This window comes from Myotis myotis, unplaced genomic scaffold, assembly GCF_014108235.1.
Source record: "Myotis myotis isolate mMyoMyo1 unplaced genomic scaffold, mMyoMyo1.p scaffold_m19_p_1, whole genome shotgun sequence".
In the NCBI taxonomy this organism is placed as follows: Eukaryota; Metazoa; Chordata; class Mammalia; order Chiroptera; family Vespertilionidae; genus Myotis; species Myotis myotis.
Window position 1 is genome coordinate 206,536,084 of NW_023416313.1, and position 18,540 is coordinate 206,554,623.

At 47.4% G+C, this 18,540-nt stretch overlaps 1 protein-coding gene across 3 annotated transcripts in view; it reads left to right on the plus strand.

Moving 5' to 3' along the window:
* Positions 1-3,607: 3,607 nt before the first annotated feature.
* NRXN3 (neurexin 3) overlaps positions 3,608-18,540 on the plus strand; it is a 1,487,454-nt gene continuing 1,472,521 nt past the window's right edge. For all 3 annotated transcript variants that reach the window (XM_036314379.1, XM_036314362.1, XM_036314372.1), the window contains exon 1: positions 3,608-4,960. In XM_036314379.1, the coding sequence (XP_036170272.1) occupies positions 4,249-4,960 (712 nt within the window). In that variant the 5' untranslated portion in view covers positions 3,608-4,248. The remainder of the gene's footprint in view (positions 4,961-18,540) is intronic.

An 18,540-nucleotide genomic window follows, 5' to 3' on the forward strand; every position in this document is an offset into this window, starting at 1 on the left:
TGAGGGTCGCCCTGCCTCCTAAGCAGCCGGATAGTGAGACATTAGCAAAGATGTTAACCCCACATAAAAAGCATGCTGTTCAATAATTATGTAAATTAGCTGGCAATTAGATAATGTCACTCACGTTTCCTCTCCTGCTAGATTTCCACACAACAAATAACTGCTTTTGAGCTTCTGCACCAGCTTGGATAGTCCATGCAGTCTCTGGGGCAAATCAGCTACACCCGTGGCTACCTGGGCCAGCCTATGGCTCAAGAGAAGGTGGCAGCTGGATGACTAGGTGGGGAGGGCTTCTGTCTCCCATTTTCCCATTTCCTGAGCTTTGGTGTAGCCCATTAAAGGGCTAAGGAAGGCCAAAGGATAAAGGAGCCATTGGCTTGAGACCTGTGATACTTAATGTAAGGGGATCTTTAGCTTTTGGCCACTTTGGCAATTTCCCAGTGGCCACTGGAATGTTCCCAATCCAAGAAATAAATGGAAGGGCTGGAGGCGAGAATGTGGGCAGCCCCAAGGCTGTGAAGACCAGATAAACCCAATTTTGATGTCACCAGTCTTGAAATCAGATTCTTCCTGGCCCCTGTAGGAAAGAAAGCTTGGTTTTCCTTAGACTTTCTGATCCCCCACAATGCAGGCAGGGGAATGTTGGTACCTCCAATGCTGGGCTTGAGGGAAGGACAGAGAATCAGATGAGAGAAGGTCAGCAGGCAGGACAATGTGGCCACCCCAGAGCAGGCTGGGTAAATTCCCATGATCCTCTGCACAGGAGAGTGTTCCTGGGCAGCTTAGTTAATTCTTGGGTTTCCCCAGATCACTAGGCTTGTGCTGCATTGCCCTTTGGGGCCATCTGAAGTTGGCATCCAGAGAAGTGTGGGGGCTCAGGGTTGCTGTCATGGAGCAGAAGTCAATTGATCCCCAGGAATTCTCTTCAGCTTTTCTTTTCATGCTTTATTCTTTGTACACATGTTCCCTGAGCTTCCACTCCATGCCCAGGTCCTGTGGCAGGCACCATGGTGAAGTAGGCCTGCCTCAGGGAGCTCCCCATCAAGCTTCCTAGCCTGGGCTCTTCATTGCTGTGCTTCATGTCTCTAGTCTACATTTGCCCCCACTACTTTTTGATGACCTTGAGGGTGGGAATGGTTTCTTATTCTGCTTTGATATAGCAGTGGCTGGAAGGAATCAGAGCTCAATAAACAGACTGAATTGAGCAAGTCATTTAATTTATAGACAAATAATGACTCTCAGAGGCCCAGGGGTGAGTTGATAGTACCAATCTCAAGAAGTTTCTGGGGACTGTTCATTTAGAGGGTCTCCCATGTCCCTGCTCATCTATAATACTGGGCCCTCCATCTGAATGTCCTTGCCTCCCCCTAAGGATGCCTGTCAGCCAGTGGACTCCTTGGTCTAAATGGGCAAGGGGCACTAGGATAGTGTCACTGTGAAAGCACTTACCAAGATTCTTGGTTTCACACACAATGGGCTTCATGATGTATGACATGATTTTTACATGCTCAGCTCATCAATAATTTCAGGCTTGGGGTACCCCTTGGGAGAGGCGTGTATTTTATGATCAAACCTGCCTTGCTTCCCCCACCTCTAAATCAAATGTATGACTGGAAAGAGGAGGAAGGGGAGCAGCTGTCCTCTGAGCACATTTTCCAAGACTGAACCCTTATCAATAATTTTATTTGAGGAAATACATAGATGTGGCAGTTATTGAGCCCAGAAGGTGCCCCCTTTTCAGGACAAGGGTTTCTTCTCTCCCCTAGGATGTTGCCTTTTGCCTTGGTTGCCATCCCTCCCGTCAATGAGCACATTCTAAGAGATTGGGCCATGTGTCATCTCCTGATAGTCACCTCTGGCTTCATGTCTTTCACTCACTCCATTCCAATAGCACCAGCCTCCAACGTACTAGCCTGTTCTTGTTTTAAGACCTTTGCATGGACTACTACTTCTGGAACATTCTTCTATGATATTTACATGACGAGTTCCCTTACCCTCTTTCAAGGCTTTTCTTAAATCAAACCTTCCCAAAGACTCTGATTTGTGGTGTTTGCCTATTTTCATGTGTGAATGCTCCTAGCACAGTTGACTTCATGCTACCAAAGTGACATTGACTAGCTCAAAAATTTCTGATATTTTAACAGTTGGTTCTCACCAGCCTGCATGAGTGGCACTCCATATCACTGTGTCCATGTTCAAGTTAAGCATCTGTTGCACCATTGGAGGTGCCCATTTCACAGTTGGGAACACAATGTGTGGACAAGACCTTTTATAGAACAAATGTTTTTCTTAATGGGCTCAGTCAGCCTCTTGTTGATTGGGTTTGTTTGTTCAGTGGAAATAAGTGTGTGTTCCTGGTTAAAGAACAGCATTTTCCTCTTCATAGCAGGGTAATGACTAGCTTTGCTAATGTGGTCGTCATTAAAATAGCGAACAGTACTGGTCTGACAGAGACCATGGTGAATTATCAAATATGTCAATTAAGCAGCAACTTGCACAGCTCTTGGAAATTACACTCATTGCTCTCATGTGAACAGAGGCATCTCCACTCAGCTAGATCAGCCAGAGTCTGCCTTCAGGAACCAGATCACTCTCCTGACTGGATGCTGGTGCATTTCCAACCAGTATATAACACACATGACATGCTCTAAGTCTGTAACATTCCTTAACTATTCATTTGTTGTCCATTCTGCAGTTTTCATAATTTAAAAAAAATTGTGTTTTAATATACTGTCCCCACTCCACAGATATATGCACTCATACATACATCATACATCAATGGCTGCTCTTCTCATCCCTTCCTATCTGGACATAAGAAAGGAAGGAATCTAGTGTTCATTGAGCATCTATTATGTTATAGCCTCAAGCTAGGATCTTCCCATACATAATCTCATTTAATCCTCTCTCAATCCTGGTAAAGAGGCTATTATTTTTTCTACTTTGCAGATGAGGAAATAGAAGCTCAAATAGGTTAAGAAATGTGCTTAAAGTTCCACATACAAGAACTAGTATTCAAACTCGACCCTAAAGCACATATTTTGACCTTTCTCCCTACCATTTAGTAAGAGATAAGGATTCTTTTGCTTATTATTCATCTTCTAATGTATTTGCGCTGATTTTTATAAATATTTCTTTCAAAAATTAAAGGTGGGAATCTGTCTTAGGCCGCCTACACCCAAGTATTATCAAGTTGGAAAAGAAAAAATCTAAAAAAAACCAAACCCTCTGTCATTTTCATGTTAAAATTATGTGTGTGTGTTTGAATGTATAAGTTAACACTTATTTTAAAAATAAACTTTGGCTATGTGACCCTGTGATATGAATATTGTACAAATGTGCTGATATGGCTTTGGGGGTTTTATGCTATTTTTGCATGTGGAAAAACTGAGTGCATTATTAGGAGCTGAGCTGGGGGTCCTGCAAAGGCTTTGGAAGAACCCTGGTCTTCTGTCCAGTTTGAAGCACCAAGCATTGTGGGAATCACTAGAATAACCAGGCTCACAATCCAACCATATTTGTGAGCTAGGATGCAATATTTTCCTGACACATGCCCTAATCTTCCTCTCCTTCTCTCCTTTCTCCCCACCCACTTCTTCCTGCAGGAGTCCTGGGAAGCAGGTTATGGGCAGGACTGCCTCTGGCCCACACCATGAAGCCTGAGTCTGCATCCTCTCTGCTGAGGGCCAGGCTCTGTGTGCGCACTCAGCTTCCAGCTGCCCCTCTCCCCGTAGCCCCCTGCTGCTAAGAGGAAGATCTTCAGGACTAATCCTTGGCCTGTTTCTACCTGTCACCTGGCTCACCTCACCACCCACTCCTCCTCCATCACGGCACCCTGGATCCCAGCCCTCTCCCTGGCCTCTCTGGCTGGGACATTTGGGGGTCCGCTGGGAGGAGTGCATTGCTGAAGGCTCTCACCCACCACTTACCTTCTCCTCCTTGAATCAAGGCCTCCGGATCCACATGGATAGCTGAGATCTTTTCTTGGAGAAAGACACTTTGCTCCTCATTTCAGACCCTCAGTGCCCCCACCTGACTTTCCTCCTCTTTGGCTGCCCTTTCTTGCTCCTGTGCCCATCTCACTTTCCTCCTTCCTCATCCTCTCAATATTTGTGTGATTCTTCCTTTTGTGTGCTCTCTGTCCCCAACCCATCTTTTCTCCCTCTCTCCCTTCTCTGCGAAGGGGGATCATCCCCTGAGGGCGGTTCCCTGGCTGTCTGCTCCTCTGGGCTCTGTCTGGTCCCCACAGCCATGATGAGTTTCACTACACACTCCGTGTTCTTCACCCTGAAGGCCAGCGTCCTGCTGGGGTCCCTGCTGGGGCTATGCCTGGGCCTAGAATTCATGGGCCTCCCCAACCAGTGGGCCCGCTACCTCCGCTGGGATGCCAGCACACGCAGCGACCTGAGCTTCCAGTTCAAGACCAATGTCTCCACGGGGCTGCTCCTCTACCTGGACGATGGCGGCGTCTGCGACTTCCTCTGCCTCTCGCTGGTGGATGGCCGCGTGCAGCTCCGCCTCAGCATGGACTGCACTGAGACTGCTGTGCTGTCCGACAAGCAGGTGAATGACAGCAGCTGGCATTTCCTCATGGTGAGCCGTGACCGCCTGAGCACGCTGCTGGTGCTGGATGGTGAGGGCCGGTCTGGGGAGCTGCAGCCCCAGCGGCCCTACATGGAGGTGGTTAGTGACTTGTTCCTGGGCGGAGTCCCTGCAGACATACGACCTTCTGCCCTGACCCTGGAGGGAGTACAAGCTATGCCTGGCTTCAAGGGATTAATCCTGGATCTCAAGTATGGCAACTCAGAGCCTCGGCTTCTGGGGAGCCAGGGTGTCCAGTTGGATGCTGAGGGACCCTGCGGCGACCGTCCCTGTGAAAACGGTGGGATCTGCTTTCTCCTGGATGGCCATCCCACCTGTGACTGTTCTACCACTGGCTATGGTGGCAAGCTCTGCTCCGAAGGTAAGGCCCTCTTCCTTATTCCTATTCAGTGAGTTGGGTGAAGGCCAAGAGCCCTGGTAGAAACCAGCCATTCCATTGAAGTGCATCTTTAGCTGCATGTTAGATAATCCGGTCCTTTCCCCAAGGAGCTAGTGAAAATCCTTTGCTTGCTCTCAATGGAAAATCCATCAGCTATCAGCAGAAAGAGAATCCTGGCTACCCAATCCTGGGCTTCTTACTCAATATTTGGCTATACTCAAAGGGCTGGATGAAGTAACTGTAGAATCTGTGCCCAGCTCAGCTCCTTCCACCCAAGCACAGCTTAGCAGGATCAACACAGGGCAAGAAATCAATAGAAATTGGCAAAGTGGTTATCTCTGTCCCTCCTGATTCCTTGAAAATTGGACCCCTAGGGATGGGTGGAAAACTTCCCATTACTTCCTCCTTATAATCCACAGCATAGGGAATGCCTGTGCAAAGAAGAACTAGGGTGGATAGATTGCATGTTCATGCTTGACCCCTATGTAAATCCAGTCCTTCAACCGTGCCCCTCCTCTCACACTATTCTGGGAGGCGTCTAGAGGATGGATGAGGCATCTGGGGATGGGCTGTCTTGCCTCCTCCTTCTAGCACTAGGGTTTTTCATATGAAGTTCTTCTTTCCTGTTCTCTCCTCTCCATGTGTGAGAACGGTACAGGAAAGCACAGAACATGAAAGGACCCTTGTCCAGCCAAGCCTCTGAGAGAGCTGGCAACACTTAGCATAGTCGTGGAGAACATCCCAAGTTCAACTACAGTTTCCCAGGAAGAGGGAGGAAGGGACTCATGCCCAAGGCTGCCCTCATCTTATTCATCAAATTTTGACTATTTGTGATTAGATCTGAGAAGTGGCCCAGGCTTGACTTAAAATCCAGATTCCTGGACTCACTAAAGGCCTAGATTTCAATAGGAAGGACCACTGAAATTACCAAGTATATGAGAACTGGCCATATGGGTGTGTGTGTGGTGAGGTTGGGATGAGGAAGAGGCAAGGAAGTTACATTTACTCTCATCCTTTTGGAGTTAAACCCTGGATTCTTCTAGAGATGTTTGTGTAATCATTTCATGCTGTTCTCTTCATGAAGGTGTGGGATGGTATAGGGCATAATAGACATCCTCAACTTTGGTTGCATAATAGGATCACCTGGAGGAGTTTAAAAATTCATAGCACGGACAATTTATTCAGAAGTTTATGGAGTGTGGGATCCAAACATCTGTATATTTTTTGAGGCTCCCTGGCGATTCTATTGTGCAGAACCAGCAGGCTAAGTGAGGTCAGGTCAGTAGTGCCAGGTAAGTGTCTTAGCACTGACTCAGGATCTCCTTGAGGTGAGGCCCCACTACCTTGAGATTTTTAATGAGAAATGGTTCTGCAGGTGTTCCTCAAACTTTCTCAGGAAGAGCTGAACCCCCAAAGCCGGTTGTAGTTGATAAGAACTTTAGTTACTAGGAGCTATTTAAACAATTTTTAAAATCAAAGCTAAATTTATTTCACAGGTGATACATACTGGAGACTAGGACACTTTCAGGGTCTTGTTGGAGGCCTCTGTGTAGGTCAGGTATGGGCTATCACAGGGGAGTTTCTGGGTCTCTGCTGCTTCTTTCTTCTACTGGGTTGGGCATTGTATTTCCCTTCCTTTGGATGGGCTACAGGCGAGGCAGATGCTAGACATGCATGTCATCTCTTCTGGCTTCTGTTCCCCCTACCCTCACCCCACAATGAACCCACTGGAAAAAGGGATGGGGAACAGGGGCCAAGCCAACCCGAACCCACAAAGCCACGTCAGGAATATGGTTATTGAAGCACTTCTCACAAGCAGGTGCCTTCTGGAGCTGACTGCTGTTCCAAAGCGTCTTGGCTTTGGAGAAAGTCCTGCCTGAAGATGCTGACATGATCACTTGTTTTTCATTCGCCCAAAGGATCTGTTCAGTTCTCAGAACTTGTACTGAAAGCTGGCATTCTTCCTTTCTAGGGACCAGGGTGTTTGCAAGTGTGTTGCTAACTTGCTGATTATACTTGATTGCATTTTTTTTTTGCGTGTTTAAAAAGAACTCATTTCCTCTGGGCAGGTCTGGATCAGCACTTTTCTGCAGGAAGAATCTCTATACTGTGTATGTACACAATTAGTCTTCTCTCTTTTTGTTTTGGTGTGTGACCAATAGCAGAATTTCTTTGAAGCAGATTGAAGATCAATTTTTAACAGCTAAATGCAATATGTATATTTTAACAATAGTTCTTTCTACAGGGTTGAGATCATCTCGTGGCGATGGACTGATACTTCTATTGGTAGAAGGCAAGCAAACAGCTTAGATCATTTATTCCCCTGATATGTAAATAGAGTAAATAAACTGTTTAGTAAGAGGAACACTTGGTTGGCCTGGAACAGAGCCGTGCCGAGGTTGAGGTGAGGGCAGCTCTTGGGGAAGTATTAGAATTTACTGTTGATAACTTGGAGCCTGTTGATCCCGGTAATTGTCATCATGTCTAATCAATCACAGAAATGCATCACAGGCTTTTGGAGAGTATCTGTTCTCGCTACACACAGTTAATTTTTAGAGTAAATGGGGAAAACTCACCTGTAACATATTAAGGGGGAAAACATCACAGCAGCTGCTGAGTGTCAAGCATATCTGCATAAAACAAGATAAATAGCCTAAAAAATTGCCTACCCATTTTCCTCAAGATAATGTAGTGAAGCAGGTAGTGAGGATGCATCCATTCCCTCTTTCCCCTTTACATTGTACAGGTCACAGAACTGAAACCAGGGGACTTATTCCCAGCAGTCAGTCCTGTGTACCAGGCATCTGATTGTCCCAATGTGTAGGATGAGCCCTACCCTTTCATTGCATGAGGGCTTGCATTTGGTGTGGAAGATTCATTTTGTACTTTGTGCTTTAGCAGTTCAAGAGCAAGAAGAGTTGAGTGGGCTCCTGCAGCTTCAGATGGATGTGGTCAGGGCCTGTTGGAGGCCCTCTCTGTGGTCCATTAGCTCCTAGCATGCCGGCGGGGTTGATGTTTGTTTGGCCTCTGGTTTTCTATGCCTCAATGGCTCCAAAACGTCTCCATGTTGCCCTTCAGGAAGAAAGCATATCTCTTTTATGGGCTTTGGGCTATTTTCATCCCCTGTTGGTGTCTTCTCTGGTTAAAACCCAGAGGGCACCAGAAATAGTTGCTGTGGGAGAGTTGGGCCTAGTGGTAAGAGGTTCCAGACACAGTGTTCTCTGTTAGTTGCTGAAAGGCTATTGGCTCTAGTTGCAGACCCAACTCCACATAGCCTTCCTGGGAAGATTTCATTCTGAGATTCCCAATGTAATTTATGGTCATGTTGCACATTCTGGCACATGATGGAAGGAAGAATAACTAAATTTTTACTTCTCGGTGTTATGTTTATGAATAAAATATTTCGGGGCTTAACTTCAGCTTTGTTAATGTTGCCATTTAATCTTGCCTTTTCAGTCATGTTCTTGGAGGATAGAAGAAGGGCAGACAATTCAAACTGATTCTAAAATGAAAGATATCTGCTTTGGAATTTAGTTAAGCTAAGGAGCAACACAGTCACCTGGTGTTTGTTTAGCACAACCTGTCCGATTATGGGCAGCCCTGAAGCCCACAAGACAATGAGGAGGTATCCCAAGCTCCCTCATGTGTCATTGAGAGCTTGTCATTACCTTGAAATGAGTTTAAAGTTAGCTGTTTTTTTAAAAAAATATGAATGTGCATGTATTGAATTTCACAGCAATCTTATGGTCATGAAGAACTAACTCATATCCAAGGTGTATAAATTTCAGTATTAATCTCCATGAAGAGTTCATTTAGCATGATGTCAGCCTGTTGCAGGTGGGATGGGGCCATGGGAAGATGGAGAAGGCCTCACAGGTTGATCTCAACTCCCAAATCTTGGTACCTGGGCCAACTATTTTTTTTCTGCTGACATGGGTAGGTGTACAAACCAGAAGTTGCTTGTCTTGAGTCTCAGCTATAAAGTTTTTAGGTGTTGGGATCCTACAGTGAAGTATAGTGGTGAGTGTTGGTGACAGGGGCCAGACCCTTATTACAAGCACACTGTCGTATGGTGCCCATTAGTCTACTCCCCCAACCCTCCTACTGTCTGAAGCTGACAGCCTATACCAGTTGGTTTGATTGATGGCTTAATACCACTGTGTGGCCTTGGTATGCCTTCCTGAAAGTTAATTTTAATCATTTCTTTTTTTATTGAGAATTTTGTGACTTTGCCCCCATTTCTCAAAGCCAGAACTAAGATGAAATGGTGTTTCAAGAGAAGATGCTTACCTGAGCATTTACAAGGGCCAAAGACATCGGATGCTGGAGTTGAGTACCATTGATTGCCACAGCTGGATCCTCCTGTTTTGGACACGTGTAAAAACACAATCATCTTCCCTCCCCCTTCCCAGTGTACATCCTGCCAGAATTGTAACTGGCTTTGTTCCTAATCTGTGTTCCTGAAAGGCTTGCGGGGTGGGAGGCCGAGGGGAGTGCTGAGTAGTCAGAGAGTAAAGGCTGACTTCTTTCAGAATCGTTCTCCCTGGTATGGAGCCCGCAGCACAGAAGTAAGGCCTTAAAACATACACAAAGGAGGACTGCTGCTTCTGAGACATGGTGCCCCACGCATTCAGGCGTTAGGTTGGGACCAGCCCAGCCAGCAGGGGCTGTCACTAAATGGAGCCTGAATAGGGGTCTGATTGCTCCTTTTTCCTCCTCTCCTCCTGATTACCAAATGAAATTTCCTGGTATGCTGTATGCTAAATGGCAGAGCAGCCGCCTGCCACTTGCTCCAATAATCCCTCTTTTAACTGCTGAGGGAAGAGCAATTTTTTACACCTCCCCCCATAGCATCTCTGCCTCCTTCAGAGAAATAAGACCCTTCTTCCTTGTTCCCCCTCAATGGGGTGAGAACAGCCTTCCTCCTTTGCAGGGCCTGCACACCAGCTGCAGGGGGTGGGTCTGGGTGATGCTTCAGTCCAGGGTTGAGGGTCGGCAGGCATTTTGCCAGGAGCCTTGAGTGGCACATGAACTTGCATTTGCATTTGGTAATGAGACACCACAGGCCCAGTGCTGGGGGCTAATTATCCTCAAGTCCCCTAGCTCCCTTTGCAGGCTGCCCTGGAAAGATGGCTCCCAGTTCCTGGGGCAGCTGCCCATCAGCTGGGTCCTCTCCCTCCTTCACAGGCAGAAGAGGTGGGGTGTGGAGGATGGGACTAAAGTGCACTCCCTAATGACTCCTATTGCCCTATAGTCACTGGCCCCACGGTGGTGTCCAGAGCAGTGAAGCCCCAAAGATGGGTCTAGAGCAGCCGTGGGCAAACTACGGCCCGCGGGCCGGATCCGGCCCATTTGAAATGAATAAAACTAAAAAAAAAAAAAGACCGCACCCTTTTATGTAATGATGTTTACTTTGAATTTATATTAGTTCACACAAACACTCCATCCATGCTTTTGTTCCGGCCCTCCAGTTCAGTTTAAGAACCCATTGTGGCCCTCGAGTCAAAAAGTTTGCCCACCCCTGGTCTAGAGTGAGAGAGGCTTTGAACAGGGCTCTGAAGGTCAGTACCCTTTCTTGGACAAAAGTAATAATGATATTATTACTATTACTATGATTGACTACTACCATGTGCCTGACATCCTAGGTGCCTTATGTGCATTGTCTAATCTAATCCTCACTAGCCCCATTTTACAGATGAGGAAACTGAGGAGCAGAGGAATCTGGGACTTGAACAAAGTTTAGTGTAGTGGTTAAGAGCATTGCTCAGGAGTGAAAACATTTGGACTTAAATCTGGGCTTGTCCACTTACAACTTGTATGTCTTTGGAGAAGGTTTTGGAAGCTTCATTATCCTCATCAAATAATAATAATAATAATAATAATAATAATAATAATAGCTAACAATCATAGAGCACTCACTCCATTCTGCACTGTATTACCTGCTGTGCACGTATTAGCTCTTGTAATCCTCACAACCACTCTTGACACTCTTTATTGTTAGTCACACTTTGAGAATAAAGAAGTAGAGAGACAAGAGGTTAAATGACTTATCCAAGGTCACACAAGGTCACAGCCAAGCTGGTGTTAGTATCTATCTAGGCAGTCTAGCTTCCGACCCCACAGTCTTAACCACTGTACATCCTGCCTTGCAGCAAAGCAGGGATAATAAGAAATTGTACATTATGGAGTTGTTGAGAGCATGAAATGAGACAAAACATATAAAGTTATAAGCACAGACGATGGGAAAGAACAAGTTCTGACTCCGGGTTGTTGGTCTCTTGATGAGCATAACAACAAACCCTGTGTCAATTTAGTTTCACAGGTTTGAAGCTTTCTTTGAGCAGCCCCCACTCCCCCACTCCCCCAACCCAGCCCACCTCTGCCATTTTCCTTCATCTCTGTTTGAGAGGTGGCAGAGATCAAAGGAGGGTGATTTAAGGAGGGTATAGACTCCAATTTCATTGTCATTCACCCCTGCCTGAGGGCATGGGGGTCATTGAACATGAGTTGTGCCTGTTGGACTATATTCAGAGCTCTTTGCCTGTAAAAGAGGTGTTCTGGCCCCCACAGCAACCCGATGGGGCAGATGGGCAGGTAGGCAGGCCTTGCCATCCCACATAAAAGGTGAGAAGACCAAACCTAAGGTGCCTTTGAACTTGTTGTGGGTAGAAGGTGTGAGGGCAGGCTCAGACCTGAGAGCCCAGAGCCACACCATGGCATTTTATTTTTGCTCCTAGGTTCCCTTCTCAATTAACACAAGTGGCCTGTGTCTCCATGGAGAAATGGAGCATTGCCTCCCTGGATGCTGATGATAAGCAAAATGTCAAGCTTCTGGTGTAGGAGGTTATCAGTGAGGCCAGTCCCAGGAGACTTGCTCCTCCCAGTCAGAGAGAAAGAGACAATATGAGAGCGTGAGAGAGAATGAAAGGAATGATTCTGAGCATTCAGTTCTCACCCTCAAGACCCTGGTTTGAAAACAAGTTTGGGTGGACCCATGGGTCCCAAGGCAGCTGGAGCGAACTGTACCACACTGGAGCATCACCGGGCAGCATGACCTCTGCAGACTTACCTCTGGTTTCCCAGGTGCCAGAAAGTACCCAGCACCATGGCGGTAAAGGACGGAGCTCCGGGATTACTCTGTCAGACTCCTTCTCACTCTCCTGCTGCCTTCTGACTCTCTCCACAGATAACAAAACCAAACTCCCTTCCTCAGTGTTTATTCTCCTCTTTTCCTTTGTGTGTGTGTGTAGAAGGGGGGATTATTACAGAGGCGGATTTACCATGAAACTAAAATTGTTATATATCCTCACTCCCATGGGCCCCTTCCAAGGCCCTCTACCTTATTTTGCATTTATAATTTTTTTTCTTAAGGAATCCCCAATGTCACAAGCTCCCAGCCCCAGCTCTGTGGATCTGCCTCTGTTAAGAAGATGTGTTGCTGTCCGGTGACAGCAATGTTGCTCTGGGTGTATGTATGATCCCCCAATGACCTATGGCCCTTCATCACAGACAAATTGTCCTTCACTTCATAACCAACAAGGCAGGAAGAGGGAGTGAGGGAGGATGGAGGGCACATAGGAATATGGTTTGGGAAAGCATGGGAGGACATCTAGGATAGCCAGTGGGTATAATGTGTGCAGTAGACTTAAAGGCACCAGATATTGTTTGAACAGAGGGAACACCTAGGCTCCCTCTGGAGATTTTCCCAGCTGAAGTACGGATGTTTGGTTTGCCATGGCTCGGTGGGGGGCTGTGTTACAGGTGACAGGCTGTGGCTGATGGAGGAGAGGCAGGCAGCGTGGCTCTGTAGGCCTGTCTCCGTGATCTTTCTGGGAACTGACAGTGCCAGTGGGTTGTCATTACTGCTGTTGTTCTCCAGAAATTGATGTCTTTGGGTGACCTATTTAAAAGCAATACAGGGCCCCCTTTAAATGTGTCATTGTCTATATCTGCTCTCAAACCTGCACTGATGTCCACAATGTTCCTAAATAATGTACTTTCCAAAGTTAAAAAATAATAATTTTTTTTTTTTAAACTCAAGAACCAGTACCGGCAGCTTTTAGAAACAAATTGATCTCAGCCATCCAGCCAAACCACCCAGCGCCACCCTGATAAAACTGACTTTGCATGTGGTCCCTGGAACTGTGAATGCTTTCAGCTCTTTCGGGGGAAATGTTGTACTCTGCAAGGGTATGCGAGGGCCTGGAGGTGTGGAGATGAAAGAGAGGCAGCGACATGAGCTGTAGGCAACTTAAAGCTCCCAGCTTAAGCTGTGCAATGCATTTAGGATCCTTTTGGTTTTACTGAGGCTTTTATTTAAGCATGGTATCTTCGTAGCTAAGAAAATGACCCAGGGGAGCTTTGCCTTCAAGTTTTCCTCGAAACTCTATGCATCCGATCCTCTCCTGACAGTTTTGCCTCCCGCCTGCCAGTTCGGTTTTCCTGAAGTGGTCCCCTTTGCAGGTGCAAAGCCTTCAGAGAACAGCGTCTCAGTACTCCAGTGGCTGTAGGCAACTCGAGGGTTGATGTCTCCACTCCAGCGGGCAGTGCATTCCAGGCAGTTCCATACCCACTCCTCCAGCAATGATTGACAATATGCAGCCTGCAGCCCCTGGAGAATAGAGACAGTGTAGTGTGATTGTCCCATTATTTACTTAATAAGCTGATTTCAAATAGAAACAAGTACCTGAAGTGTGAAGTGGGACGGCTGAAATCACTTATCCGTGATCCAAACTGGGAAAGGCTGGCAAAGCTGGAAAGTCATCAGACACTTATGGTCCCATAATCCTCTTTGTTTTCTCAGGCTTCTCTCCTGTCCAGAAGGGGTTCTATCTCTGGCATGGTGAGCCTTGGATGGCTCAGGGAATGGGGAGGAGTGGGCTCTGAGGGTGTTAAGCTCTTACCCATGGAATTCTTAAAAGACTAGTCACTCCACATTGTATTTGCTTGATCTGGGTCAGGAAAGACAGGGCTGGAGTTGAGGTTGAGGCAATGTTCTGTGAACCTCTTCTCAGTTTTTTTCTTGTGTACGGCATGAAGCACGCACAGATCCCATGACCTGTGTAGAAGATGGTCTGATATTTATATGGCCTCCTGGTCATGGCTTTGCCCTGTGTGGTGCACTGGAAACCAAGGTACACAAGAAGAATCATCTACACTAATAAAAGAGAAACATGCAAATTAACCATCACTCTGCTACACCCACCAGCCAATCAGGAGCGAATGTGCAAATTAACCCAACCAAGATGGCAGCGGCCACAGAGCTGGAGTGAGCAGGAGGCTTGGGTTGCCCCCGGTGATGGAGGAAGCCAAGCTAGCTTCCTGCCTGCCCTGGCTGGCCCTGGGCTCCGCTCAAGGCTACAAAGTTTCAATTATAGAAAATAAATAAATCCCAGATACCTGCTTCCAGCCTGCCCTGGCCTCCACTTAAGGAGGCACTGAAAGAAAAAAAAAGAAAAAATGGAGAGGCTGGGAGCTTGGGTCACCAGGGGGTGTGGCCAGCCTAAAAACAGCCCTCAGCTCCTCACCCAGGCTGGCCAGGCACCCCAGCGGGACCCCCACTTTGAAGGGGGTGTGGTCAGCCTGAAAATGGCCCTCAGCCCCTCACTCAGGCTGGCCAGGCACCCCAGTGGGACCCCCACTCTGATCCGGGACACCCTTCAGGGCAAACCAGCCGGCCCCCACTCACATACCAGGCCTCTATCCATACTAATAAAAGGGTAATATGCTAATTATACTGGGAGACCTTCCAGGAGACCTTCCAGATGTTCTTCTGGACAAAGCCATGGTGGCGGGGCTGAGATAGAGGTGGTTAGAGGCCAAGAGGGGATGGCAGTTGTGGGTGATTGGGCTGATGGAGGGCAGGGCCGTTGGGGGTAAGCAGATCAGCAGGGGGCCAGTTGGAGGTGAGCAGGCCATCGGGGGGGGGGTCAGTTGAAGGTGATCAGGACATCAGGGGGGGGCAATTTGGAGTGAGCAGGCCAGCAGGGAGGCAGTTGGGGGTGAGCAGGCCAGTGAAGAGGGAAGGTGGGGGTGAGAAGGCCAGCGGGGGGTGGGGGTGGGGGGGGGTGGGGCAGCTGGGGACAAGCAGGCCAGCAAAGGAGGCAGTTGGGGGCGAGCACACTGGCACGGGGGGGCAGTTGGGGGTGATCAGGCTGGCAGGGGGGTATTTGGGGGCAAGCAGGCCAGTGACGGGGGGGCAGTTCGGGGCGAGCAGGCCAGCAGGCAGAGTGGTTAGGGGAAATCAGGCAGGCATGCAGGCAGGTGAGTGGTTAGGAGCCAGCAGTCCCGGATTGGGAGAGGGACGCCTGGCTGCCAGTTTAGGCCCGATCCCTGTAAACCGGCAATAGGACATCCAGTAGGAGGGGTCCCAGATTGGAGAGGGTGCAGGGGTGCAGGCCGGGCTGAGGGACAACCCCCCCCCCCCCCGTGCACAAATTTTGTGCAGCAAGCCACTAGTCTACACAATAAAAGAGAAAGATGCAAATTGACTGTACCTTTGTGATGCCCACCAGCCAATCAGGAGTGAGTATGCAAATTATGCAAAGCAGAGATGGTGGGTTAATTTGCATACACAGGCACTGAGCCGTGTGTATGGGGGGAAAGGCGGGACTCCATGGTGACACCACTCCTGGCCTCTGGGCAGTGTGGGAAGGCAGAAAGGCGGCTCCAGTGGGAGTGAAGGTGGTGCTGGCAGCCAGGGGAAGGAAGGCCCATTCTTGCACGAATCTTCGTGCATCAGGCCTCTAGTGAGATAATAAGCTTGAAGAGGATTTTAAAGGTCACTGGGGCTAACTACTCCTTTCCTATCCTGTTTCCACTGAACATTTGTTCCCTCCACCCCAGCTTCAGTGAAGGGGGCTCGGTGCTTTCCATGGCAGCCTAATGTACCTCTGATCACTGCTCTCAGGGAGTGAGCTCTTCCTGCCTCAGGCCAAAATCAGCTTCCCAGCCACTTCCTCATGGGTCCTCATTCTAATGAAAGCAACCTGACCTTTGCAGTGGGCCTTGTGGGTGAGTCCTAACATTTTTGGATGATGCTTTGCAGGAAATAACTCCCATGTCAAGGTAAAATTCATAAGGGATTCTGTATTGTGGCACTAGCGGTGCACACACCACTGAGTTATTTAGAATTAACTGCTTGTGATTAATCTTAAACAATGTGGGAGGCATTGATGTGGAAAGAGAGTCTGATGTAAGCAGGTGATTCATACTGTAGTCATTCTGTTCCTGGGGAGCGTGCACTCTGAAAGATTCATGGTTAGCCCATTTCTGGCTTTGTAATCTGTGCCGCATTTCATTTCCTAAGATGTACCATCATTCTCCACACACAGCCAGCTTTCAGCATCTCTGAATTTCCAAGGAGCCCCTTGGACATCTCTAATGGCTCAGCAATGAGATGTGAAGTTCTAGAAAGCTGTGGAACAGAGGAAAATGGAATTTGGATCAGACTTGCTTGACAAGCCCATCCTGGCAGCCAGGGCCAGACACCCCAACAGACACCAAGATTTTGCTAAGAAGCCTAACAGGATGCTTGAAATAAAAGATGAGGGTATGGGATGGAACAGTATTGGTAGTTGCTCCTGGAAACTGGCCTTGGAAGCATAAGCCCTGTCCAGGAATGCTCCTACTCTGCCAAGTGTCCCTGATATCCTGTGTTTTTGGCACTGCTGGGCAGGAGTCTCCTAGGGAGAGGGATTAGGCAGGGCTAGAGGATGTTATTCTGATATCGTCATAGACTGGAATTCCCTCCCGCACCCCAAAGGGGATAAGGCTAGTCTTGCCTCTCAGCAACCTTCCCATTGACAGTGCCTTTACTGACACTACAGCAAAGAAAGGAGACCTGTCCTATAATTTTGTGGTTTAAAATAGTTTACTTTTGCCTGACCGGTATGGCTCAGTGGTTGAGGGTCAATCTATGAACCAGGAGGTCACAGTTCAGTTCCTGGTCAGGGCACATGCCAAGTTGCAGGCTCAATCCCTAGTGGGGAGCGTGCAGGAGGCAGCTGATCAATGATTCTGTCTCATCATTGATGTTTCTATCTCTCCCTCTCTCTTCCTCTCTGATATCAATAAAAATATATTTAAAAAATAGTTTACTTTTAAGCGCAAAGCCCACAGACATCATTTTGAATCCAAGCATTGAAATGTGCTCAGAGTCACTGACTTCTACTCTGAGGTTCCATTGTCCTGCCATGGGCCCCCCACATGTGCTGGGAAGTGGACCTGACCATCTCATAGTCATGTGGTAACAGCTTCGGGGGAAGAAGATGTTGGGTTTTAGCTGCTGTAGAAACTTTGCTGTTTGCTTATTTTGATGTTGAATTTTCAGCCTTGTGTTAATGCAGATCGAGGCTATTTCCCCCTCTAGTAGAATATATAACCAGTGGCTACATTTTAATGTGTCTCTTGGCTCCCTTTGGCTTTCACATCCTTAATGCAGTTGCAGTAGCTCAGCTAGGTTTCCCAGTTCCTGTTGTAGGAACGTATGTGAGGAGGTATTCTCTTTGAAAACTGTAAGATGTGACATCAAGGTGGAACTCTGTTTCTCTTTGTTAATTACTGCACATATAGGCTTGGGTGCTAAATGCCACATATCTAACAAAAACCAGGTGCTCAATAAATGTTACTTGCCTTAATAAAGTACATTGTGTGTTTGTATGAGTGTGCATTTATGTTCTATACGCATACACATCTGTCTGTATTCATATATGTGTCTATGTGCTCCCTAACATGGGTGATGGATGGATGCAGGGCCCCAGGAATGTGAGCTCAGTGATGGCAGTTGGATAATTTAATCAGTGAGGTCAGATATGACTTGGACCACAGTGGCCTGGACCATCATTGGAAAAGCTTTCTCTCTTTTAATGGGAAAGGTGGTGTTTTTACTCTGGGAAAGTTTTCATTGAATCTGTGTCAAGTACATATACAGTCCACTTGGTTTGATATACTTGAGGACAGACTAGAAAGACTTTGTTGTTGTTGCTGTTTACAAACCAGTGGTTTCCTGTAACAATTATAGGCAGTAGCCAGCCTGGGACCATGTAAATGCATGTGGAATGGCTGTTTGAGGCAGGCATGTTGTCGTCACTGGAGATGGAGAGGCCCCATTAGCTCGTGTGGATTCCCTGGAGAACACAAGGCTCATTGGGGACAGGATAATTGGCCGCGGGAATCGGAAGAGCTGCTGTATGGAGGTGGGAGTGGTTACAGGGTGAGGCACTTGAAGGGATCAGAGCTTCAGAGGAAGAATTTTGATGCTTAGAGCTGTTGAACCATGAAATCCATAGCCTTGTCAAGCCCAGTCACTGGAAGGGTGTAGCAGGTGAAGTGATACCTGTCAGGAGTGGGTGCTGGTGTGTATGTGCCTCCAAAACAAGGACTCCATGGTTTTGGGATCTCAACAGCCAGGTCCACCCTTATGTTTTATTATATATATTCTCTTCCTTTCAGGGGGTGGGAAGATATGCTCTAGATCAGTGGCCTTGAAAAGGGGACACATTCAATGCCATTCTTTGGGGATGTAGGAAAGAGACAATGAAAATGTCTGGTTAGCTTAAATG